The sequence below is a fragment of the Peromyscus maniculatus genome, chromosome 10 (genome assembly GCF_049852395.1).
Source record: "Peromyscus maniculatus bairdii isolate BWxNUB_F1_BW_parent chromosome 10, HU_Pman_BW_mat_3.1, whole genome shotgun sequence".
Lineage (NCBI taxonomy): Eukaryota > Metazoa > Chordata > Mammalia > Rodentia > Cricetidae > Peromyscus > Peromyscus maniculatus.
The window spans coordinates 7960906-7985892 of record NC_134861.1 but is presented as its reverse complement, the minus strand read 5'-3'; the positions used below and the strand labels follow the sequence as shown (position 1 = coordinate 7985892).

Here is a 24987-nt window from a genome sequence, read left to right as displayed (position 1 = left end):
CCAGGTTGGTAAAGAGGTAGAAAAGTGGAAGGGAGCCAAGCCTCTCCAGGTGGCTGGTACCACTGGTGAGAACACATTCACGAGCTCAGCTGTGCTTTCCGAGATGCCAGGTTCTGTGCTGGGCCAGGGGCCCATGAAGTGGGAGAGGTGTCATCATCGTCTGGCAGCTCCCTGAGGCTCCTGGTTTCTGTCATCCCAGGTTCTGGGCAGTGAAGGTGGAAAGTGTCTAGTTATGAGGCTTTCTGCAGGGCCAGATGGAGAAGCTGCCCTTTATGGACCCCACTTGGGCCTTGGAAGAGGCCAGGCAGCAGAGCCAGGGGCCCGGGCAGCCTGTCTAGGGCACTGCACTTTGCTTCCTTGATGGATTTGGAGAAGTAAGATCCCACACAAGCATCTGGGAAAGATACATTCATAAGCCTGGCCTTCAGCCTCCTCTAGAAACAGGCAACAGAGGCTTCCCAGAGTGTTTTGGAACCTTGGCCTCCTACAAAGTGGCAGCAAGGCCAGGAACATGCCTGCTCTCCTGAAGCTGGTCACCTTTCCTCTTCTTAGCCACTCAACCCTGTTCTATAAAGACCCAATTCAAACAGGTCCCTAGTGGCCTGTAGAGTCAATAAACATTCCAGGTGAAAGTTCTGGGACAAAGAAGGGCAGAGAAACCTGCCCAGAGTCACAGAGCTTGTAAAAAGGTTCAGGTCCTGACTTGGTTTGCGCTGCACTTCCTAAGCTGTGTGATCACGGCAAGTCTCTAGCTTCACTGAATCACAGCGGCGTGCATGGTGTGGGGGTGCATGCCTTTAAACCTAGCACTAGCGGGACTGGACAGGTGGTTCGGGAGGGTGGGTTAACCCAGCTTTAAGGCGGCAGAGACAAGAGGATTTTTGTGAGTTTCAGGTCAGCCTGGTTACACAGTGAGTTCCAGGCCAGCCAGAGCAACACAGTGAGACCCTATCTCAAAGCAAAACAAAAGCCCCCTTAGTTCCTGCTTACAGTATTCGCTTCTCAGGGATGAGCTGAGAATGCTATGATGCACTGTGGTGCACTGTGATGCACAGTGGTGCACTGTGCAAGGCTGTAATCCCAGGGCTTGGGATGTAGGGACAGGAAGACTATGAGTTCAGGGTCAGCTTTGGCTGCTTAGTGAGTCTAAGGCTAGCTGGAGTTACACTAGACTCTGTCTCAAACAGAAAACAAAACAAACAACAATAACAAAACCAAAGGAAAAAGAAGACAGAAAGATACAGACCCGGACCAGCAGCTGCTGGGCGCAACAAAATGAATTGTTTCTTCTGTCGGTCTTACATGCTAGTGTACTCTGTGATTCTCCAAGAGGCAGACAAAACACACAGACATCTGGCCACAGGACCTTTGTTGAAGGCAACTCTTGTTATCTTCCAGGGTCCTCTAGAGTACCCAAAGGACCATGTGTTTTGTACCCAGGTGCTTGGTGTTCAACCCCAGCTATCCTCCAGTCGGGATGCGCTCCTAACAGACTTCATTTCTTTTTTCCTTATTTTGATAGGATGTCCTGATGTAGCCCAGGTTGCCTCAAGCTCTAAAACCTCCCATGTGCTGGGGCTGTGTGAGCCAGGCCTAGCTCGGATTTGGGTTCATATGGCTCCACTTCTGCACTCCATGTTAGAGCCCCCAAATCTGGCCCAGTGCTGTTGATGACATATGAGAAAAATAGGGAAGTTTCTGAGCACACTTTGCAATTCTCTAAAAGAGAGATGGGGCTGGGGTAGTGCACAATGGTAGAGCACTTGCCTGGCATGGGCAAGGCCCTGGGTTTGGTCCCTAGCATCATCAAAAAACAAAACAAACCAACAACCAAAAATAAACAAAAGATAAAAGAGAGGCAATACCTTGTCTGGACTCCCTCTGGCATTATGTTTCTAGTAGCCAGAGTTCAAATAGCTGAGGTCCCCTCTAGCCCTCTAGGGACCCCTAAGCCAGGTCCCAGAAGACAGAAAAGCCCCATCTTGTGCTTGTTACCAAATAAAAACCACAGGGTAACCAAGCCCCACAACCCCCACCCCCCCACTGCAGCTCTTCGTGTGTAAGGGAACAGATCAGACCCTACTTGTTCCCAAAGCTGCCGAGCATGTTCCTCATGTTGCTCAGAGTCAATGAGTATGTACACAGGTGTGATTTGCTTTGTGCTACTTAATTCTCCACCTGCTACCTGAAGGCAGGGCCCTTGCCCTTCCACCTTGCCCTGACTAGGCAGGTGTCCCTGGTAAACTCCTGGTGCACCTGCTTACTTGACGCCCTGTCTTTCCCACGGTCTCTGCCCTTTATGGGCAAAGCCAGAGTACCCCGCTCACCTTGTTTTCCTGGTGCCCGCACAGGATCTTGTGCTAGTAAAGGACTTAATAAATATTTGCTGAGTGGATAAATACTGAACCATGAATGAAGGCTTTGCCTCTTTACGATCCTTGCCCCTGGGCTGCCCAGCAGAGTAGGATTGGTAAACACTGCTCACCCAGTCTCTGCTGGCAGCCAGTGTCACAGAATTGGGACACAGCCTTTTCGGGACACCTGGCTGCTTCAGCCCTTCTGATGACCCTGACAGCTGAGAGCAGCCCACTGGCAAATGCTCAAAGGTTACCTCCAACTGGGTGAGGATGAGGAGTGACCCAGGTGAATCTACAGATGAACGGCAAGCGGAAGCCTGTGTCCAGAGAGTCTAAGCTCTGTGGAGGGACCTACCAGTCGGGCTCCCCATGCCTTCTGCTGGCCTGGGGGACCCCACAGCAGCCACCAATAGGAATAACAGTTCTGCCCGGGATCCAGGGGTGTCACAATGTGACTGATGAAGCAGTCAACCAGACGGCTTCCAAGCTGCCCTGTGCCTGCTGAGCCTTCAGGCGGCAAGCTTCTGGCAGCCCCAGGGAGGGGAGCAGCCCTGGGCTCTGACTGAAGCAGCGACGCTTGTTTCTGCTCGGGGCTCTTACCCGAACAAGGCCGCAGGCTGGGCAGTCTCCTCTCTCTCTAGACCCTCTTGTCCTCACTGTTCTGATGGGGACAGCACAGACCGACTTGAACAGCGCCCATGGATTTCCGGGTTCTATGATCATGTGCTTACAGACCTCTGCAGCAGGATTATTAACTCTCCCCACTCCACTCCTTCCCTGGCTGTCAGGCTTCCCGCCATCACCACTGACTTCAGTTTCTTCCAGGAGAAGCCACTCAGAGCCCAGCAGTTTTTTTACTTATTTGTGAGACAGGGTCTCAGGTTAGACTGGCACTCACTATGCAATCGTGAAACTCCTCTCAGGTGCCCGAGTGTGTGAGTTACAGGCAGGAGCTGCATGCCCACCTCGGGTGACCTTTATGACACAAAGCTCCCGAGTTGAAGGGACCTTGGCCGCACTCCCCCTGGCCTGGAAGCCACTGTTGCTGTTGCTCACTCAGCTTGGGAAGGTTCCTCCCTGCTCTCCTGCTCTGCAGAGCCACCCTCCACATCCTTTAACTCTCTGTCACTTTCTCAGGGCAGCCTTCCTGTCTAGGCTGACGGCCCTAGCAAGGCCCGGGGAGGCTGCCCATATCGCCACTGTTTGGTGAGCTGAATAATGCAAATTTCCATGGATGTAGGCAGTGTCTGCCTTCCTTCCCACTACAGCTCCGGCACTGAAGTAACCCAGGACAATGAGCACCAGGCAACTGTTTACAGTTAACTGAAGGACAGGTCATGAAATGGATTACAATGCTGAAAAAGTACACAGAAGATAAACTAAAGCTACAAGAAACCTTAAAACAGAATTCTTTCATCTTTGGAAACTTACACAACTTGATTTTCTTGTTTTGTTGCAGCCTGGAGACAGATCAGGTCAAAAATGGCTTCTAGGAAGTACTGTCTGGCTCTACACCCACAGAGCCAACAGTCCACACATCAAAAGACATAACAGAAGAAACAAGGGGACAGATCTGGCCCTCTGGTTTTTACCACCTACAAGGAGGTATCACTAACAGTCACCCCACACAAAGCTGGACTTTAACAAAGCACATTGTTAAAGAACCTGATCTTATAGGCGTCCAGTGCATAAGGCCAGGCTTCAGAGGGGCCCCTGAGGGGCTGGAGAGATGGCTTAGCAGTTAAGAGCCCAGTCTGCTCTTACAGAGGACCCAGGGTTGGTTCCCAGCATCCACATGGCAGCTCACAGCTGTCTGTAATTCCAGTCCCAGGCACTTTTCTGGGCACCTCTATGGCCACCAGGATGCACACGGTACACACACACACACATGGAGACAAACGTCAATAAAACTAACTGAAAAGGCGGAAAGCTCAGGGCCAGCTCTCTCAGAGGCCTTTGCTTCCTCTTCACACCGGAACTGACGCAGAGCCCCGGGTCCCGCCGTGCTCACCTCCTGCCCTTGTGCACTCTGCTCAGGTCCACCGAGTCCCTGCTGAACACGTCAAACTCGTCGTTCTGGAAGACGTTGTGACGAGACGTCAGCAGGGGTGTGGGGTCCGGCTTCACTTGTCTGGGGGCCACAGCACAGAAATCAACGGAAAGAGCCTCATTGGCTGACATCCACTCATGTCCCAAGTCCCACTGTGTTCTCCCCATCATACTGTTCACTCCATTCCAAAAGCCACGCCTAGGACATAAGTCCTTTAATGGGGAGTCTTTAATTAGGCTTTACTGAACCTGGCCCCTTTAAGAGCCCACAGCCACACCTCACCCTCATTCCCTGTGTGCCATGCATACCAGTTTTCTATTTCTTCAAAGCTCTACCCGCATTTAAATGCCCACAATGGCCCTATGAGACAGGGAGTTATAGGTCACTCAACCTCTTTTTTTTTGGGGGGGGGGGATGGAGGGCAGTTGCATTTGCTTTTGGTACTAGGAGTGTAATGTATAACCTCACACAAGCTAAGCTCTACCACTGAACTACACCCTCAGCTCCTCCTTGTGGCTCTGCACTACCATCTGTAAAATGGGACACAAACAGGACAGAGGAACGTGTCTAAAGACACAAAGCTAACTTCATCCATTCATTTGGCGAGCATCTTTTGTTCATGAAAGCAGCATCCACTTGTGCCCTTGTTCTTGCTGGCTCCTGAGGCTCTCAGGACAGCAGTGGCCAAAACCATGTGGTTCAGGGCAGAGAAAGTGAGTGGCTTTGGTTGGCTTATCTCGAAACTGGGAATAAGCTAACAATGAGGCCGATCTGGAGCTGGGGTGTGTCAGTGCCCTTTGCCACACTGCTGGTCTCTAGTAAGTCTTCCTATCAGGCCCTGCAGGGACAGCCAGCTGTATGCTGAGAACCTCACAGGCCCCCAGCTTGCCTTCTTTGAAGAGGGCACTAGTTCAAATGCTGGAAACACTGCTGTGACAAAGTAGGAAATTGCGTCCTCCAGTCTAGGGGAAGAGAGTGAGAGGCAGTGAAAGGGGCCCCTGCCTTGAGGACCTCTTCCCATCCATCTCTCACCTTTCTAGGCTGCGGTCCAGCTGGCTGAGTTCAGGGGCCAGCCGATCCTCCAGGAGGTTGTTGATCACCCGCTCTGAATCATAGCTGTAGTGCTCCAGGCAGGCCAGGATAAAGCCCTCCCCGAGGTCTGGCAGCAGGTCTTTCACTTGGGAGATAAGGGAGTCTAGTTCCACACCACACACGGTTGGGCCCGGGGCAGCTGCTGCACCCATGCACTGCAATGAAAGCCAGAGTGCTGGAGGAAAGGCCGGGCTGCCCAAGTGAACAGGTCAGTCTCCAAACAGCAGTGCACTGATCATCAGCCTGGCCTTGCCCCTTCTTGTTGTAGGACTTTTGCAAGTGGCCTAAATCTGAGCCCCTATTTTTTTCATTTGTGAAAAGAGGGGCCTATGACTTCCTAGGTGAGGTACCCCTGCCTGTGTGATTTGGAGCACTGTATATCCTCTTTGAACTGTTCCCTCCTTATGAAATGGACAAGATATCATTGATCTCATGGGGGTTATTTCAAATGGTTCAATGAAGAGATGCACATTACTCATAAAGAAGAGCATCTGGTATGCAGGAGGGTCTCCACAGATAGTTATGTGTTAGTGATCAAGTCCTTGCCCAACTCTACCAAGGTGACAGTCTTTGAAGGACAATAGCAGCTACCAGTGAGGCCCTGTGGAAATGCTCCCTTAAGTAACAGTCTTTGCAGTAAGGAGACTTCATTTCACATACTGCCCAATGTGGCTTCATTTTAGAACGCCTTTTAAGGAGATGGACAAATAAAAACAACAAAGGGCTGGAGACACGGCTTGGTGGTAGAATGCTTGCCTAGCACCAGCAGGGCCTGGGTTCAGTCCCAGCACTAGAACATCACAATGATCATGATGATGATAAAAACCTCCATGGCTCAGAGAAGCTGCAGAACAGGGAAGGAAGGATCAGGGATCTCACAGGAAGAACAGTAGCATTTGCTAACTGGGCAATGAGGAGCAACTAGAATGAACGTGCTCCACACAGCAGCCCCAGGAACCCCAACAACCTCACAGAAGCAGGCACTGCACCTATCTCTATGTCCAGAGGAGCAACTACACTCAGCACAAGAGCTATGCCACACACAGCTGGCAAGCAGTGGCTAGGTTACCACTGAGCAGCCTGCTGAGAGTGTGTGGTCTCCTACCACACAGGGAGAAGTCCTGGGCTCTGCGGCCCTTCCATACAGACTTGCCTACCTTGGAAAAGCCAGGAGAGGAAGCACTAGGTCCAGGACTTCCCACCTTGTTCAGTGGAGTCCTGGGATTGCTGGGAGGTGGGTCAGGCACCCGCTCAGCTGCCACCAATGGAGTTCCACCTTACCCAGTGTGGAGAGGGGCTGGGGAAGGAGTCCACCAGCAAAAGCTTTACCTCTTCATTTTATAGAGGAAAACAGGACTGGGCATGGTAGTGCATGCCTGTAATCCCAGCAGTTGGAGGTAAAAACAGGAGGATTGCTGTGAGTTCAAGGCTAGCCTGGACCACTGAGTAAGAATCTTGTTTCAAAATGAGAGAGAGAGAGAGAGAGAGAGAGAGAGAGAGAGAGAGAGAGAGAGAGAGAGAGAGAGAATATGAATGAATAAGTTCAAAGGCTTAAGGGCTGTGTTCTCTTCTGGACCCAGGTACTAGAAGCAGCCCCAGTGCTTGAGGCTACCAATCCCAACAGACTCTTCTCTGAAGTAGAAACAAGGAAGGGAGGTTGGCCACTTGCCTATCTCTCAAAGGGTGGCCAGGAAGGCTAAGGAATCAGGGATCGGGGCAGGAACTCCCAGATACACACCTCCTCATCCTCCTCTGAGTTCTCCAGCTGTGACGGCATTTCACTGACTGGCTTCGCTGTCATGGTGACTTCATTATTAGAATCCTTGGCCCCTGATGGGTCTTTAATGTCCTTGATTTTCTGTCTGTCCACCCCTTCCCATGCACCTTCCACAGCCTGTAGGATGTAGGCAGTCCGGGTCTCATCCCTATGAGGCAGTGTTAAGGGCTCGCTTGCTCAGGACCCATCTCTCCAGCTCTGGGTAGTATGACTTCTCAGTCCCTGTCCAGTATCTGACCATGCTTTCTCCAAGGGCCTGCCCGCCTGTCCAGTGGGTGCCTTGTGGAATAGCATGCCAGAATACTGCCATACTGAACCCTAGCATCTGCTGCTCGGCAGAGCAGCTCTGGGCAGACAGAGCTGGGGATTACCATCAGTGTCCCAGACTAGATGGTCCAACAGCTACTCTTTTGCTCTGATATTCAAGGGGGCCGGCAGTACCTTCACTGGACTTCCTGTCCATCATGCTGAGGGTATTGTGAAAAGGCTGAGGTCCCACTGGGGGTCCCTGAGGCAGGACTGGACCTGACCCAGCAACAGAAATGGCCTCTGCCACTCTGGGCACTGGGCTAGAAATCTGAGTTGCCCCCACACCCTCGCTCTACTCTTATCCAAACCCTCCTAACCCAAGTAGGGAAGCCTGTGACAGCCATCTCAGCCTCTGGTGGTCCCAAGCCAGGCATTCTCCTCTCAGAGCCAAATAAAGCCTTTGCAGAGTATAAAGAGCCCATGTTACTCTGCTTCCTGCCCCCCATGCTCCCCGCAGCTGTGGCAAACAGCCCAAACTTCTTCATAAGCATCACCCAAGGGCCTGAACGTTGGTCAACTCCAGCTCACTTGCACATTCCCACTAGACACTTCTACCCACTGACATACACACAGCCACACATGACATCGGAGGACTCCTTGAAGAGCCGGTTCTCTTTGTCCTCCAATCCCCGGGGACACTCTTGTCCTCAACCTAAGCTTGGAGCAGGCCATCTTCTCTGTTCTGTTTTGGGCTTGGGTATTTTCCTGTGGTGCTGACCCTGAGCTCTGCTATGTGAGATGTAGTCCTACTTCTCATGTGACACTCACTAACTGACCATTAACTTGTCCTCATCTCCTACAATGGGGTTCAAGGTTTCTCGAGTACAACTTGAGCACACAGAACCAGACTCACAACACATCTAGAGAGAGCAGGCTCTCCTTGCCCCAACATCAGAGCAGGTGTCACTTCTAGGAAAAGAGGAGCTGGGGCCTTGGTGGACTTCTTGATGTCAGTGTTCTGGGGGTTACCCTCTGCCCCCCTGGGTCCCAGAATGCCATGTCTGACCTAGGCAGGCCTTGGCCCAGGGAGCTAGAGTAGGATACAAGGCTGATGAAGCCTGCTGTAGCAGGCTGATGTCTTCGGCTACGGGGAAGAATGAGTCATAGTCCCGGAGGAATCTGTGGGGCAGAGCATAGACAGGAGGGTCACGGTTGGGAACAGAACCTCTGTTCCAGGTAAGTGTGTATTCAAAGCGTCACTGTGCAAGGCCTCAGGGGACTAGAGGGAGGGACACGGGCCTGTCCCGTAGCTGGTCCCCACTCAGCCCCACTCACCTCTTTTCCTGCAGCAAGGAGCTGAAGATCTGAAGGAATTCTTCAATGAAGCCTTGAATGTTGTCACTGCTAGGACAGGACATGAGGGAAGATGAGCTCAGGCAGTGTAAGATGACCTGCAGGTCCCTTGGATGTTCACCTACCCCTCTGCAGTCTCTGGCCAGCTGGAGAAAGGACTTTTTTGGGTTTCCCATTATGTTTGGCAGAGAGGAAGGAAGGAGTGGAGGGGTGATGAGAAGCACCTGCTATGTGAAGAGGCTCCTTGGAGCTTACCTGCTCTCTAGAATGGGAAGGAGGCAGATCTGGTTCAGGATGATGTGAAACACCTCTATTAGCTTCTTCTTGGAATGGGAGAGCCTCTGCCACATGTCACCTAGCAGCCTTTGATGGCCAGAGAGAAGAGAAGGAGACTTAAGCGATGAAAGGAACATGGGAACTTCTTCCTAGCAGTTGCAGCTGCTTCCCCAGTTCCAGCTGAGGTGGTCTTAAAGGTCAGTAATGGGGACAGGCGACAAAAAGCTACAAATACTGGGTGGCCAGCCTCAGACCACTGGGTAGTGTCTTCAGACCACTTCTCAGTTAAACAGAGAGTCAGGAAGAGCAAGGCCAGTTACCAAGAGCTTGAAGCTGAGCTTACATGCAGGGACCAACCGTTATCTGCCAGGATTTGGGGGACACTGAATTAATGGATTTGGTGGACAAGAAGGACTCTCAGACAATTCTCACAAGGTAGCCTGTAGCAAGACAGTGTCCAATTAATATTTAAGTCTCTATTTGTGCAGTGTATGGAGACTAATGCAGACTAACTGGTCAATGTGCAGAGAATGAGAGACTACAGAATGCTAAGCCCTAAATGGTATCTCTATCAAACCCCCTTCTCCCCAGGTCAGGGATCACTGCAGAAGGGGTGGGAGATCATTAGAGCCAGAAGCTGTGGGCGGCTACAAGGAGACTGTTTGCTGGACACAGCAGGACAGTGCACACATAAACTCACAGCACTTGTGAAAAAATGAGCAAGACATGTACAAACTCAAACCAGACCAAATCTCAGTATGGGGGGGTCATGAAGTCCCACCCCTAGCTGAGGAGCTTTTGGCAACTGATAGCTACTGGGAGAGAGGGAGTCAGTGTTCTTTAAAGGTGTGGCCCCTGCTAGGGTGAGCACACTACAGTGGAAGGCCATATGTCCAAGAGTACATGGACAGCATAGATTTGACTTGTCATGTTAAGAAAAGAAAGAAAGAGGGAAGAAAAAAGAGAAGATAAAGCTGGGTAGGTAGAGGACGGGGGAGAATCAGGGAGGAGTTGGAGGAGGGACGAATATGGTTAAAATAAATTGTATGAAGTCTCAAAGAGCTCAATAAAAACTAAAAAAAATAAAGCAAGTAAACAATAAATCTCTACTTGTCAAAGTATTTCTCATTAGGTCTTCACAAAGCACATATTTAAAAAAATAATCTTTGCTGGATGGCAGTGGTGGCGCACGCCTTTAATCCCAGCACTCGGGAGGCAGTGGCAGGCGGATCTCTATGAGTTCAAGGCCAGCCTGGGCTACAAAGTGAGTTCCAGGAGAGCTAGGGCTACAAAGAGAAACTTTGTCTTGAGCCTCCCACTCCCCGCACCAAATAAAACAAAAACCCCCAACACTCTTTAAGGTCTGTGGTAAAAGAACATGTGCTCAGTATGCACAAGGCCAAGGGTTCAATCCTCAATCCTTATTTTTTTAATAAAAAATTATACTAAAACTTCAGGAGTTAAAAAAAAAAAAGTAAGGCTAGAAGATCACCAAGTCCGGGACTAGGAGCCCAAGCGACCACGGTCCTTGGTCCCCCTTTGTCCTCATAGTGAGGATGCCACAGCCTGTGCTCAGGCTCCCCTTCCCACTCACTTGCTGTCTTCAAGCCTCCTCTTCTTAATTGCAGTCTCCATTTCAGGAATTGCCATCTCATAAAAGGAAGCTAGTCTACAGAAGCAAACACAGGTAAAAGGCCAGATTAATTCACAAATACCACATTTTGATGGAAAACAAAAGCCAACCCAAAGGAGCAGAAAGGTTCATTTCTTTCTCCCATAAATCCACAATGTGGGTGTTCTTGTGTGGGGAGCTACCGGCTAACTTCAGTGTTAGTCTCAGGAAAGCAGTCCTGATGCTCACCAACCAGAATAGGCTGGCTGGTCAGAGCCAGGGTCTTCCTGCCTCTGCCTCGCCCGCACTGGTTTCGCAGAGTAACACCACACTCCACATTTTTACATGGATTCTGAAGAGATCAAACTCAGGGCCTCCCTTTGCTTTACTGAATCAACCCCCTGCCCCATCCCATCCTAAACCTAGCTTTGGGGTACCCAGGGGCTTTCCCGAGCCTACCCCAGAATGATGTCCTGTGCTGCCCCATCATGGAAAGTGACCATAGCTATGTCTATTCTTTTTTTATTTTATTTTATGTGCATTGGTGTTTTGCTTGCATGTAGGTCTGTGTGAGGGTGTTTGATCCCCTGCAACTGGAGTTACAGACAGTAAGCAGCCACGTGGGTGCTGGGAATTGAACCCAGGTCCTCTGGAAGAAGAGTCAATGTTCTTAACCACCAAGCCATCTCTCCAGCCCCAGCTGTGTCTAGTCTAACAAAGTGATCAGAGGGCTACATAGGACTCTCTGGGTTTATGAAAAAGACAGATTATCTTTTTTCTTGCTCAAAATTTGCCAGTTCTAGGAGCCCTGAAATGCAGTTACCAATAATCTTTCTCATTTTGGTTCTAAGATATGAAGAAGTTTTGTTTTTTTACATGATTTGAAATCTCTACATATTGTTTACATGTGACAATGTCAACACAATGTATTTATTCAGAACAGGCTAAATGTGCTCAGGACTTACATGTATCATGCACACTATATTTGTTTCATGAACTAAGCCAGTTAGCTTAACTATAACTCTTTTTTTAAAAAGATTTATTTTAATTATGTGTGTGTGTGTGTCTGTCTGTCAGTTGGTGTGGGCAAGAATACAGATGCTCACAGAAGTCAGAAGAAGGTGCCATCCCTTGTAGCTGGAGTTACAGATGGTTGTGAGCCACCTGATATGAGTACTGAGACACTCCAGCCTGTTTTCTACAACTCTTAATAAAAAGTTATAAGTTAGATGTGGTGGTCCATGCTTGTAATTCTAGCATTTGGGAAGCTGAGGCAGGAAGATTGCAAGCTGGAAACCAGACTGAACTATACAGAGAGACCTTGTCTCAATAGCAAAACAATTAAAAATTATACACACACACAGGGTTGGAGAGGTGGCTCAGTAGTTAAGAACACTTGTTGCTCTTTCAGAGAACCTGGGGTCGGCTCCCAGCACTCACATGGTGACTCACACTGTCTGTAACTCCAGGTCAGGGGATTTGATGCCCTCTTCTGAACTCCACAGGCATTAGGCATGCTCATGTTGCATACACATGCATGCAGGCAAAACACTCATACACATAAATTAAATAAATGTAAAATTTTCCCAAAAATTATACACACATCCATTATGAGTTCCAGCACAGTTACACATGCCTATACTTGTAGCTAGCTGGGAGGCTGAGGCAGGAAGACAGCTTGAGCCAGGAGTTTGAGGCTAGCATGGGTGAGCAACACAGGGAGGCAGCTGTCCTTTTCCTCCTGCATCTCCTCCTCTCCTCGTCCTTCAAACTGGGCAGCCTACCTCCTCACTGTGTCCTTCCTGGCTATCCTTAACCGCAGGACTCTTCCTTCCAGGGGCCAGGTTCACTGCACCCAGAACATGCTGCCCTGGTAACTGACAGAGCCGCTGCTGCTCCTCTGTGATGCAGCTCCTCCTCCAAACATCTTCTTTCCCAGAGTCGAGATGCACTCAAGCGCCTGTGCAGTGCTGACTAGTGCTTGCAGGTGCTCGGCAAGCGCGTGCCCATCACAAGCGTGTGCCCATCCTCTGCCTGGCTCTCTGCACTGTCCATTTCACTGCAGCAAGCTAGTGGCAAAGCAGAGCTGAGCCGAACGGAACAGGCCCTACTAGACACAGCCTCAGCAGAGGCTGGAGAGGGCAGTTTGGCCCAAGCTGATTCAACACTTGCCAGGCTGTGTTGTTGTTGGGTAAACTGCAACAACCCCCATGGAAGGTGATTTGGCGAGATATGTGAGAATTAAAGATGCACACACCATCTGTCCCTGCATTTCTACTTCTAGGAATTAATCCTCAAATAGGCTTGCAAAGGTACAAAGTGATGTGTGTATGATGTTATTTATTTTGAAATAGCAAATAACTGAAAAAGCCACAAGAAAAATATAAAAATAAAAAAATCTATCTCTGGTGTCCAGTGCACCAGATGCACAGTGCTGCCCAGTCATTCTAAGACACTGAGCCATCTCCCCAAGCCCCAGCTTTTCAATGTTTAAAAAGGGGGGTGGGGTTGAGAGCATGGCTCAGTGTAGAGTTCCTCTGAGCATTTATAAAGCCCTGGGTTCCATTCCCATCACTGCAAACGCAAAGGGAGGGAATGTGTAATGTGTACGTTTCCCTCTACTGCACATCTCTGGAAAATCCCCTCAACTATGACAGCATTGACATGTGAGGAAAAGAACAACCAAAGGGGGAGGGAGAGAGGTCCCCATATCGTTTACACTTTTTAAAGGTTGTTTTGTTTGTCTGTGTGTGTGTGTGTGTGTGTCACATGTGAGGGTGCCCCCAGAGGCCAGACGACCTGGAGCTGGTGTCACAGGCAGCTGTGAGCCTCAGACACAGGTGCTGGGAAACGAGCTCTGTCCTTTGGAAGAAAGAGCCCCCTCTTTACTGAGCCGTCTCTCCAGCCCCTGTTTTATATTTTCTGTCAAAAGTGAAAGTACTACTGACTCATGACCCAAGAGCAGAAGCTGCAAACTGGTAAGTGGATGGGAGTGGAGAACAGAGGAAGCTGTTTTGAGAGGGCCAAGTGAAAGCTTTGGGTAAGTGTGACCCCTAACCCAGAGCTGTGGCAGCTGGAGTTGTGTGTGTATGTGGGTGTAGTTAGCAAAGGATTTTCGAGCTTGCAGCACAGGCTGGACCAGGCTGGGCCAGCTGCAGGTTGAACGTGAGTCAAAGGCAGTGAGCGTCACTTCCAAAGTGCAACCCTTTCTTCCCATATTCCAAGATGGATGGGACTCTGTTTCCACTGTCTCGTGCAGGAAAAACCTGCTCTCCCAAAGCTTCCCTCCTCAGAAGCCATCTGTGCTGACTGGGGGAGACACTTGGACAAAACTGCTTAAAGTGAATGAAAACAGGCAGAGGAGGAAATGCTGAGAGCAGCGTATCCTAAGAGTGATTTCAGTTTCTGGCTTTCTACCTTTTCTACATTTCCACATGCTCTTCTATCACACTGAAATACCTTTCCTCCCTAAGTGGACAGCTACAGTCCTAGCCCAAGCCCTTTCTTCTCTGGAGAATACTGGTCAGCATTTTATTCTAACGATCCCTGGGAAGCTGATCAACCCTAACATCTGACTCTCACAAGGAGGGAAGACCAAAGAGGAGTCAGGGACCAGCTGCCATCTCTGGCACATGTCAGAGCTAGATAAATGTTTTGTTGAATGGGTGAGTAAATGACAGAATGGACAGATAGATGGGTGGGTAAATGGAGCTGGGCAGCTCCCAGAAGCTGCTGCAAATGGCCGGGAGAGATGCCCGGAAAGAGCAACAGTTAGAGGCCACTGGGAAGGGCCAGTACTTTTTGTTGCCAGGCATTGGGCAGGCCGCTGGTCCTTTCACACCAGCCTGGGAATGCCCAAGCCCACGCCTCCCACCTTCTCACTGCACAGAAAGCTCTCCTGACGTTAGCCAGGCAAAGTCTCCCTCCTTGCCGTAAGTTCCTCCGAGCTCTTCTCCACCTCAGCACAACCTTCCTACGGCCTCTCCAGTGGTTTCCACTCCCTCAGATCAAGGCCACTCTCCGGCCACTATTTCACCACTCTTCACACGCTGCCACCAAGCAGTGGACTCCTCGGTTTTCATTATCAACTCCTTTTCCTGTTGTTCCATTTTTTGTTTTTGTTTTTTCTGAAACAGGGTCTCTTTATATAGCCCTGGAGGTCCTGGAACTTGCTCTGTAGACCAGACTGGCCTTGAACTCACAGAGATCCACCTGCCTCTGCCTCCCAAGTGCTGGGATTAAAGGCGTGCACCACCACATCTGGCAGTTAGTCTGGGCTTTTTGTACATTTCACACCTGCTTCAACACCCTTCCTGTCACCATAACCTTTCTGTCTAGAACATTCTTCTTAGATACGTTGACTAGGCTAGCCTCAAATCCTGGGGCTTGAGTGACCCTCTTGCCTTAGCCTCCTGAGAGTTGGGATGGAAGGAACAGCCAGTGTGCCAGGCTTCTAGCTCAGTACCCAAAGCTGTTTTTAGGAGTCTTTCTCCTGCACACCCCTGCAGCAAAGAAGGAATACCTCTGCTGCTTCCTCATGCCAGTTCTTACTGGCTGCCACTCTGTGCTCCCGAATAAGGCACAGGAAAGAAGGCAGACTTGAAACAGGCATCCTCTTGCTGTGGGCTTTGCCCTCCCTTGTCTTGCTCTCAGCCACAACTGGAAGGGCTCCTCCCAGCATTAGTTTTACCTGTGTTCCTCGTTGTGTATCCCCAGGCTGGAAGATGGACTGGTATATTCTTTTTCTGTTAATGATTTATTTATTTTCATTTCATGTGCATTAGTGTTTTGCCTGCATGGATGTTTGTGTAAGGATGTCAGATCCCCTAGAGTTGGAATTACAGACAGCTCTGAACTGTCATGTGGGCGCTGGGAATTGAACTTGGGCTAGTGCTCAGTCATCATGCCCCTGGACTGGTATCTTCTAAGGACCAAGTCAATATGCGTCTGAGTCCCTACTTTAATAGTCAGAAGTCCCAATGTACCTGTAACAAAAGTCATGTTTCTGGAAGGTTTGGCAGGCCAAAGGGAAGATATCCAGAAAGGCCCAGAGTGTGGTGCAGGTATCACATAGGTAGAGAACAATGTCCTTTAATTCCTGTTGTCAAGAGAAGACACAGCATTATTTTTAAGCCCCACGGACAGCTCTGCAGAGGCCTGACTCATAACTGACAAAGCCAGAGTCCCCAGAAGGCAGTAAGTTGCTTGAGAGGAACAGGGAAGTAGAGGCCCTAGAGACAGCCTGAACGGTCTCGGTCTGGCTCTCTCTCTGTCTCTGTCTCTGTCTCTGTCTCTCTTGGAGGGCAACCTGCGCCACTTAGCCATCCTTCTCAGAGTTCACCATTAGTGGTCTACACTCAAGGACAGCTAAAGTCTCGCACCTGTAACTCTGAGAAAGTCTCTCTCCTATGCTGCAGGAAAGTGAACACTGTTGAGAGAGGTCACCCGGCCTGGTGAGGAGTAGCAAGCCCTCCCTCTGCTCACATTCTGAAAATGGTACACAGAACACAGGATGTTCGCTCATCTGCTCTGCTGATTCTCACCACAACTCAAAGGAGCAGGCTGGGTGGCTCTTCATGTTACAGATAAGGAAACTGAGGCTCAGAGTGCTAAGATGATTTGCTCCCGCTGCTCCTAGCATGACTCTTCTGAAACACTTGCTCAATGGATCTTTTCCCACCACATGGCAGATGCCATGAAGGTAGCTCACTGCTGCCACATCCCCGCTGTCTGGAGTGCTTAGCACAGCACCCAGACTCCTAAACTTTACTTTCTGTGTGCATCCTCACGGAAGTTCTAAGTGCCATGAGATGGGCACCATGTCTGCTTCTGCTTGCTGCTTTTTCCCCCAGGCTCCACACAGGACCTGGCACACAGTCCCTCAGCAGAGACTCATGGAATCAATGATGGGCTCAGAGAGCGGGCCTGCTGAGCAAACAAAACTAACTGAGGAGTAGACCCAGTCTCAACCCCTACTGCCTTGTCCTTTCTGGGACTCCCCAAAGGTGCCCGGAGGAACAAACCCTGCTGCAAAGCCTGACCCACAGGGCAGGTGGGAACTGGATGAAATCAAAGGAAGAGGTCAAAGGCAGGGAGAAACCGCTGTGCCCTGCGGCACTGGCAATCTTCTCGGCCCTAGAGGAGCCAGGCTGAGGGGCAACCTTACCAAGAGAGGCATGTCACTGGGGGTCAACCGACCCTTCTCCCCGAGTTTCTGGGGTGTGGTGCTGGTCCCATCCCCTTGCAAGCCACAGTGCTGGAGGATATTGCTGAAGACCTAAGACAGGGAAAAAGAGGGCTCTCTTCCACATCCTGAACGAGCACCTTGGATCTCCACCCTACAACTAGTGACAGGTGACCCACGAACTGCCTTGGAACTTAGGGACAGGCCATCCAATGGGATGGTGACTAGGACTAAATGAAAACTGTGCAGGGCTGATACTGTCACTCGGTGACATGTGCAGGCTAAGTACATGGAAGACCCTGGGCTCCAGGCCAGTTGTGGTATTCCATACCTTTAATCCCAGCTCTCAGAAGGCAGAGGTAGGTGGATTTCTTCAAAGCCAGCCTGGTCTACATAGCCAGTTCTAGGCCAGCCAAGGCTACAGAGTGAGACTCTGCTTCAAAAAACAAACAGGACCCTGAGTTCTACCTTTAGTAACACACACATAGCATGCATATAAATATAAAGCCCCAAGAATCCTGTACCCATGACTTGACTGGATAGACTCAACAATATGGAACACCTGAAATGCCTTCAGCAACATTTAAGAAATGTTTAGACTCCTTTGTAGATGACTACTTATAAGATGATGGTATATAAGTGCGTATATGTATGTTTTGTTTGTTGTTTTGAATAGGGTCTCATGTAGGCCAGGATGCCTTTGATCTCAATATGTAGATAAGGATGATGACCTCAAACCCCTAATCCTCCTGTCTCTACTTCCCAAGTGCAGGGATTACAGATGTGGAACATCACACTCAGTGATGATCAGAGTTTTATTAAAACAAAATACAAATTAACAGAGTTGAAAACAGAACCTGTCATAAAATCAAGCAAGACTGAATTGGTAGTTCTGTCTTTCATGTGTGTGTGTGTGTGTGTGTGTGTGAAAGTCAGGGGACAACTGTGGAAGCCCATTATTTCCTTCTACTATGAGGGTTCTGGGGATCAAAATCAGGTCCTCGGCTTGGTGGCACGCACCTTTACCTACTAAGCCATCTTGCCAGGGCATATTATCCTTATTTTTTTAATTAATTAATTAATTTTTATTTTATTTATTTACTTTCCGAGACAGGGTTTCTCTATAGCTTTGTAGCCTGTCCTGGAACTCACTCTGTAGACCAGGCTGGCCTTGAACTCACAAAGATCCGCCTGGCTCTGCCTCCCGAGTGCTGGGATTAAAGGCATGTGCCACCGCCCAGCTATCTTTATTTTTATAATTTAAAAAAAAGTGGTTTTTTTTTTTTTTTTTGAGACAGTGTTTCTCTGTGTAGCTTTGGGGTCTGTTCTGGAACTTGCTTTGTAGACTAGGCTGGCCTTGAACTCACAGAGATCCGCCCACCTCTGCCTTCTGAGTGCTGGGATTAAAGGCATGTGCCACCACCGCCTGGCTAAATTTTTGGATTTTTTTGAGACAAATTCTTGCTATATAGCCTTGGCTGTCCTAGAACTTAATATGTAGACCAGGTTGGCCTCCAACTCACAGGGATCCTCCTGCCTCTGCCTTCTGAGTGCTACCATGTTATCATTAAATAGACTACCATATAACTTTTCCAAAAGTTTTTTTTTTTTTTTTTTTGGTTTTTTCGAGACAGGGTTTCTCTGTGTAGCTTTGCGCCTTTCCTGGGACTAACTTGGTAGCCCAGGCTGGCCTCGAACTCACAGAGATCCGCCTGGCTCTGCCTCCCAAGTGCTGGGATTAAAGGCGTGCGCCACCACCGCCCGGCCCAAAAGTTACTTGAAACAGATGTACGTTCAGGGATCTCTTTATAGTGGGATTATGGAGGAATAATAATAATAATAATAATAACATTATTGTTTACCATATATATATATATATATGTATATATATATATTTTTTTTTTTTTTTGGAGACAGGGTTTTACTTACTATAAAGCTTAGACAAGCTTTGAACCCAAGACAATTTCCTGCCTTTGCTGGGATTACAGACATGAGTCACCATGCCTAGCTCCTTTCAGCTTTTTAACATTCCTCATATTTTCTTTTTTAAAAATAATTTATTTATTTTTATGTTATGTACATTGGTGTTTTACCTGTGTGTATGTATAGTTAAAGACGCCATGTGGGTGCTGGGAATTGAACCCAGGTCTTCTGGAAGAACAGCCAGTGCTCTTCTCCAGCCCCTATTCCTCATATTTTCTACAATACACGTTATTCTTTCATGAAATGGTTTCATAAACCTTCACAGTTCCTATTTGAGAAATGCAGGTCTCTAAAGGGAGTAATTTTTGGAGGTATAGGGCTGTCAGAAAACAACATAAAATGCAAACCAAATCCTTCTGTGTGAGTGCCAGATACTCTTTAGACTTCATCTTGTTCAAGAAGGCAAAGGTTGAATTATAAGGCTTGTAGCCAAGAGTAGGATAAAGGGCTGGGCAGTAGTGGCACGCGCCTTTAATCCCAGCACTTGGGAGGAAGAGCCAGGCAGATCTCTGTGAGGTCGAGGCCAGCCTGGTCTACAGAGCGAGACCCAGGACAGGCACCAAAATTACACAGAGAAACCCTGTCTCAAAAAGAGTCGGACAAAGAGAAAATCTGAGAGATGAGCTCTTTCTGCCCCCTCCTCTTCCCCTCTCTCTCCTGCTGAGGATGGAATCTGGGGCTTGGCATGTTAGGTAAGTAAGTGTTCTACCACTGTGCCACTTCAAGATGTGTCTGGAAAAGGAGTGGAAAGCAAACATTTCTCCAGATTCTTTAAGAAAGGTCCAGAGACTTGTCTCCTCCCACTCAGCTGACTTTCCCCTGGGCAGGGCTAAGAGATGGTACCTGAAGTATGGTGGGAATGGTTTCATCCAGGTCACTATAATAACTTGGCTGCTGGATAAATATGTTTCCTAAAAGAGAAGAGAAAGGGCAGAAGTGGGGGAGGTCAGGAGGGGTAGAGAGGACACATTAATTGATTATCAGCATGTTCTGTGACCCTCTCCTGTTCCCTAAGCCATCTGTGGAGAGACTGGAGGAGGAGGAGTCTTGTCTCAGGCCCAGCTGGCACTGAGCTTTGTCCTCACTGAGAACCCTCCCCAGGGCTGCGCAAGGAAGTTATTCAGTACAATTTAACTTTTAAGTACCTCTGAATTATATAAAACAAGGAGCAGCCCTGGTCACTGATGTCCCCAGAGAAAGAAACTTGGGCACCATGCCTCCCACGACAGCACTGTGGTACTGGGAGTTGCATTATCCTGGAAAATTGGGAACTATAATCCCTTTATTCAATAAACCTACAATAACTCAGGATGCTCGCCAAGCCACACCTTAGAAAGTGTGAGGAGATGCCAGGGAGAAACGTCTGGAAGTCGTTGCTGCTTTTGAGCGTGCTACCATATCAATTCAGCCTCCTGCGAACAGGAGGCAGGAGTGACGCACGGAGATGGACTTGGCACACATCTGCAGTTGTTCTGTTCAGATGGGAGCCATTTCCGATGTTTACTACACTCTACCTGCTGCAACATGTGCGTGCTCAGAGCATATGGTGGCTGGGACAGAACCCAGTGTTTCTCCATCTAAATGTCGAGGGAGGGATGTAGTGGGCAGCTGTTCCAGCTTTGACCTTGAAACACTGCCACACTGCCTATGATCTGCCCCTGGGGTGTGGCCAAGAGGAGACCTCTTAAGACCCGAGATGCGTACGTGTTCACTCTCTTAGCTCTTCATGGTCCTGGAGTCTAGATTTCCAGATCAAGTCAGAGTTCTCCAGAGAACTACACTGGATTGTACCTCATCTCTCCTGGATCCTGTAATTGACCCCTTATTGGTCATTAAGTTACCCCTGAAATAAACCTCTTTTAATCACCAGATAAACTACATGGAATTGCCTTGTTAATTATAGCAATAGAGGAAGACCAGAGAAAGAACTATAGCTGGGGACATGACGATGAGGAAGGCTACCGCCCTGAAGAGTCTGAGATGCCTCAGTGAACTATAATTTTGCCCCTCAGGCTGGTAGTCAGCTTTGAGCCCAGCTGCTTCTGTGGAGGTCTGGTTTTTACGTAAGTGCAGGCTATGCTTAGATCTTACTACTGTTTGAGAAGGGCAAAGGGTGGATTCACAGGGTCATGGTCAAGAGCAGCACAAAGAAACCATCTAGGGAGAAAGAAGTTTTTCTTTCTGCCTCTCTCTGTCTCTCTCCTGCACTGTATAGAATGGCCAGAGCATACACTATGGATAATTCTGTAGCCCTACTCTAATTCCAGCGTATCTAAACGGGAAGGAAATCAGATGCCAGGTAAGACTGATGAATAAGCAAGTAGCTGGGCTTTCCATCAGTACAATCCAGGACGGCATTTACTCCTTGATTCCAAAACGCTGAGGTTTTTGTTTTGTTTTGTTTTTGTTTGTTTTGTTTTTTTCTAGCCTGGCCTCCTTAGCTCAGGGCTCCTAGCTCCCATAGGTGCTGACCCTATAATCTATGAAGATGTGCCTGGACCATCTACATCCTCCTCCTCCACAAAGGCAAGGAGTGTCTGAGCCAGCCCCTCCACCAACCTTTGCTCCTCCTTGTTCCTCTTGTCCTGATCCTCTAGGGCAAGTCTAAACTCCTGATTCCAGAAGAGACATCTAGTCCCTGCTGGCATCCTAGGTCACCCTGCTTCCAGTCCCTGCAATGGAGCCCTCCCTGAACCATCCTTAACCTCAGATAACAACTCCTGTCTCTTCCTTCTGCCTAAAATGACGTTCCAGAGCTCACCGCACCGTAAGACATGTGTCTCCTCCTCAGGTGGTACTCCGACATAGGCACTCCCAGCGCCCTAGCATATTCCTCTTGCTGTCACCTTGACCACCCAGAACATTTCTTCATTGCTTGCCAGAAAAATAGAGCTGCATTTTTTTTTTTTTGCTCGCATCAAGAAAACTCAAATTTTGTCAATTTTTTCTTTGTTTTTTTCAAGACAAGGTTTCTCTGTGTAAAAACCCTACATGTCCTAGAATTCTCTTTGTAGACCAGGCTGGCCTCAAACTCAGAGATCTGCCTGCCTCTGCCTACCAAGTGCTAGGATTCAAGGCGTGTACTAGGCCAGGTGGTGCACGCCTTTGATCCCAGCACTCAGGAGGCAGAGTCAGGCAGATCTCTGTGAGCTCGAGGCCAGCCTGGTCTACAGAGTGAGATCCAGGATAGGCACCAAAACGAGACAGAGAAACCCTGCCCCAAAACAACAACAACAAAAAAGGCGTGTAACACTAAGCCTAGAAAGATAATTCAAATTTCATAATCTATCCTTGGGGGACAACAAAGATCTCCTTTGCTTTTGATAAAAAAACAAAACCAAAAAACCCACTACCAACAAAACACAAAAAACACAAAGTCCCCCAAAACCAAAACCAAAGCAGGCCCAGAGAGATGGCTCAACAGTTAAAAGCACTTGCTGCTCTTGCAGAGGATTCAGGTTCAGTTCCAGGACTCAAATGGTATGACTCACAACCATCTGTAACTCTGTTCTAGGAGACCAGATGCCCTCTTCCAGCCTACATGGTTGTCTGGCATACACAGAGTGCACAAATATATGTGGAGGCAAAACACCTATACATATAAAATTAAAATAGACACATCTTGGGGCTGGAGAGATAGTTCATTGGTTAAGAGCATTGGCTGCTCTTCCAGAGGACCTGGGTTAGATTCTCAGGACCCATATGGTGTCCAACAACCATTTATAACTCCAGTGCTAGGGCATCTAATGCCCTCTTCTGGCCCTTGCAGACATTGCATGCATGTGAGCACACATACATGCAGGCAAAGCACTCATACATATAAAAAATAAATAAAATTTGAAAAATGATTATTAAGATAAACCAATTTACTGGGCAGTGGTGGCGCACGCCTTTAATCCCAGCACTTGGGAGGCAGAGCCAGGTGGATCTCTTTTGAGTTCGAGGCCAGCCTGGTCTACAGACCGAGATCCAGGACAGGCACCAAAACTACACAGAGAAACCCTGTCTTGAAGAAAAAAAACAAAAAAACAAAAAGAAAAAAATCTTGCGGTGGTGTCACTGAACTTTAATCCCACCACTCTGAAGGCAGAAGCAGGCAAATCTCTGAGTTCAAGGCCAGCCTGGTCTACAGAACCAGTTCCAGGACAGACAGGGATGCACAGAGAAACCCTCCTTCTAAAAACCAAAATAAATAAATAAACAAATGTATTAAAAATAAAAACAAATAAAAGCATGGTATGCTGGCCAGTTTAATGTCAACTAGACACAAGCTAGAGTAATTTGGGGAGAACCTCAATTCAGAAAATGCCACCACCAGAGTGGCCTGTAGCCAAGCTTGTGGGACATTTTCTTAGCTGATGACTGATGTAAAGGGGTTCCGGCAATTGCATGTGGGACCACCTCCAGGCAGGTGGTCCTGAATGGTACAAGAAAGCAGGCTGAGCAAGCCATGGACAGCAGTAAGCAGCATTCCTTCATGGCTTCTGCTTCCATTTCTGCCTTGAGTTCCTGCCCTGACTTCTTCATGCACTGTGGTATGGAACTGTAAGCTGAATAAACCCTTCTCTCCCCAGCTTACTTCTGGTCGTGGTGTTTATCACAGCAACAGAAATCTAACTAAGATAGTCAGCAAGATGGCTCAACAAGTATATGCACTTTTCATCATGCTTAGTGACCTTAGTTTAAGTTTGATCTCCAGGATGGATAGAACCTACTCCCACACAAAGTAAAAATTTGAAATGTAATTTAAAAGTTCAAACAAAAAAGAAACAACTCTCAAAATCTATGATTCTTAAAGGAGTCCGTGGCTCAAATGATTAAAGCCTAGGGCAGCAGGCAGAGCTTTCTTGGTCTGTCCTTACCACTTCCTCTCCTAGCAACTCCTCACAGCAATCTTGTACCAACACACTCAAAGATGTCCTTGCTTCTAACAACCCACACCACTAGGTCCTGAAGCCTGTTTTTTCCATACCATTCTCTCTCCCCATTTTCCCCAGAACTGTTAAGATTTCTCTGGGTTCTACTCTGCCTCTCAAATGTCCCCTTCTGTTCCAGTAGCCAACCGGGAATCATCTTCACTGCCAGATGATGTCCCTGCTTTCCAACTGCCCACTGTTTCCACCTTCCCCACATGCACGCTGCCTTAATAGATTAACCTCCTGCTCCAAGCTCCTGGAGGCTCCACAGCCTCATCACAGGAAGAGCTTACTTTTGCCAAGTGCATGTGTCCTGCCAGGCCCAGGGTTATGTGTGTTGTTCACTTTTTCCGATCCAATCCCACACCAACTCAAAGAAGGCAGACCATCAGCCTTTCCTTCCTCTACACTTGAGACTCAGAAAGGTTCACTGACTCGTGAAGCTGATAGACCCAAAAAGAGAGCTGGATGTGAGATGGGGTGTTCAGGGGAGGACCTGTTATCTCCACCACTGGGCAGCATCACTCCTCAGAAAGCGGAACAGAGCCCTTCCAGTGCCTTTCCCAAGCGCCTCGTATCCTTCCACTCTAATCAAACTGGCCTGAAACTATGTCCCTAACTCACTCTGCTTTCTGTTGCTTACTCACCCCATCCTCTAAATCTACAGTGAATTTAGGAAGGGTGTCCCTCTTGGAAAATAAACAAGATTAACCCATACTCAGGTAATAACTAGACTCGAACAAAAAACCAGAGAGTGTTTCAATGAAAATGACAGGTGGAAAATTTCACATATATTATGATCTAATATATTAAAAACATACACAGGGGCTGGAGAGATGGCTCAGAGGTTAAGAGCACTGGCTGTTCTTCCAGAGGTCCTGAGTTCAATTCCCAGCAACCACATGGTGGCTCACAACCATCTGTAATGAGTTCTGGTGCCCTCTTCTGGCCTGGAGGTGTATATGCTGTATACATAATAAATAAATAAGCCGGGCGGTGGTGGCACACGCCTTTAATCCCAGCACTCGGGAGGCAGAGGCAGGCGGATCTTTGTGAGTTCGAGGCCAGCCTGGGCTACCAAGTGAGTTTCAGGAAAGGTGCAAAGCTACACAGAGAAACCCTGTCTCAAAAAACAAAA

General features: G+C 48.5%; 1 protein-coding gene across 8 annotated transcripts in view; it reads right to left on the bottom strand.

Annotated features, from left to right (window-relative positions):
• Nucleotides 1-24987, bottom strand: part of Ascc2 (activating signal cointegrator 1 complex subunit 2) — a 45022-nt gene that overhangs the window by 5798 nt on the left and 14237 nt on the right. For 6 of the 8 annotated variants that reach the window (XR_013042738.1, XM_006972950.4, XM_042285706.2 and 3 more), the window contains 10 exons: nt 19777-19844; nt 16933-17043; nt 15752-15864; nt 10749-10823; nt 9134-9241; nt 8861-8929; nt 8630-8704; nt 7238-7424; nt 5440-5654; nt 4369-4488 (listed from right to left, as the gene is read on the bottom strand). Coding sequence is in view for 7 of the 8 variants with exons in the window: in XM_006972950.4 (XP_006973012.1) it covers nt 4369-4488; nt 5440-5654; nt 7238-7424; nt 8630-8704; nt 8861-8929; nt 9134-9241; nt 10749-10823; nt 15752-15864; nt 16933-17043; nt 19777-19844 (1141 nt within the window). In the remaining variant the exon portion in view is untranslated. The remainder of the gene's footprint in view (nt 1-4368; nt 4489-5439; nt 5655-7237; nt 7425-8629; nt 8705-8860; nt 8930-9133; nt 9242-10748; nt 10824-15751; nt 15865-16932; nt 17044-19776; nt 19845-24987) is intronic. The other 2 variants (XM_042285707.2, XM_076545826.1) reach the window with 1 other exon arrangement.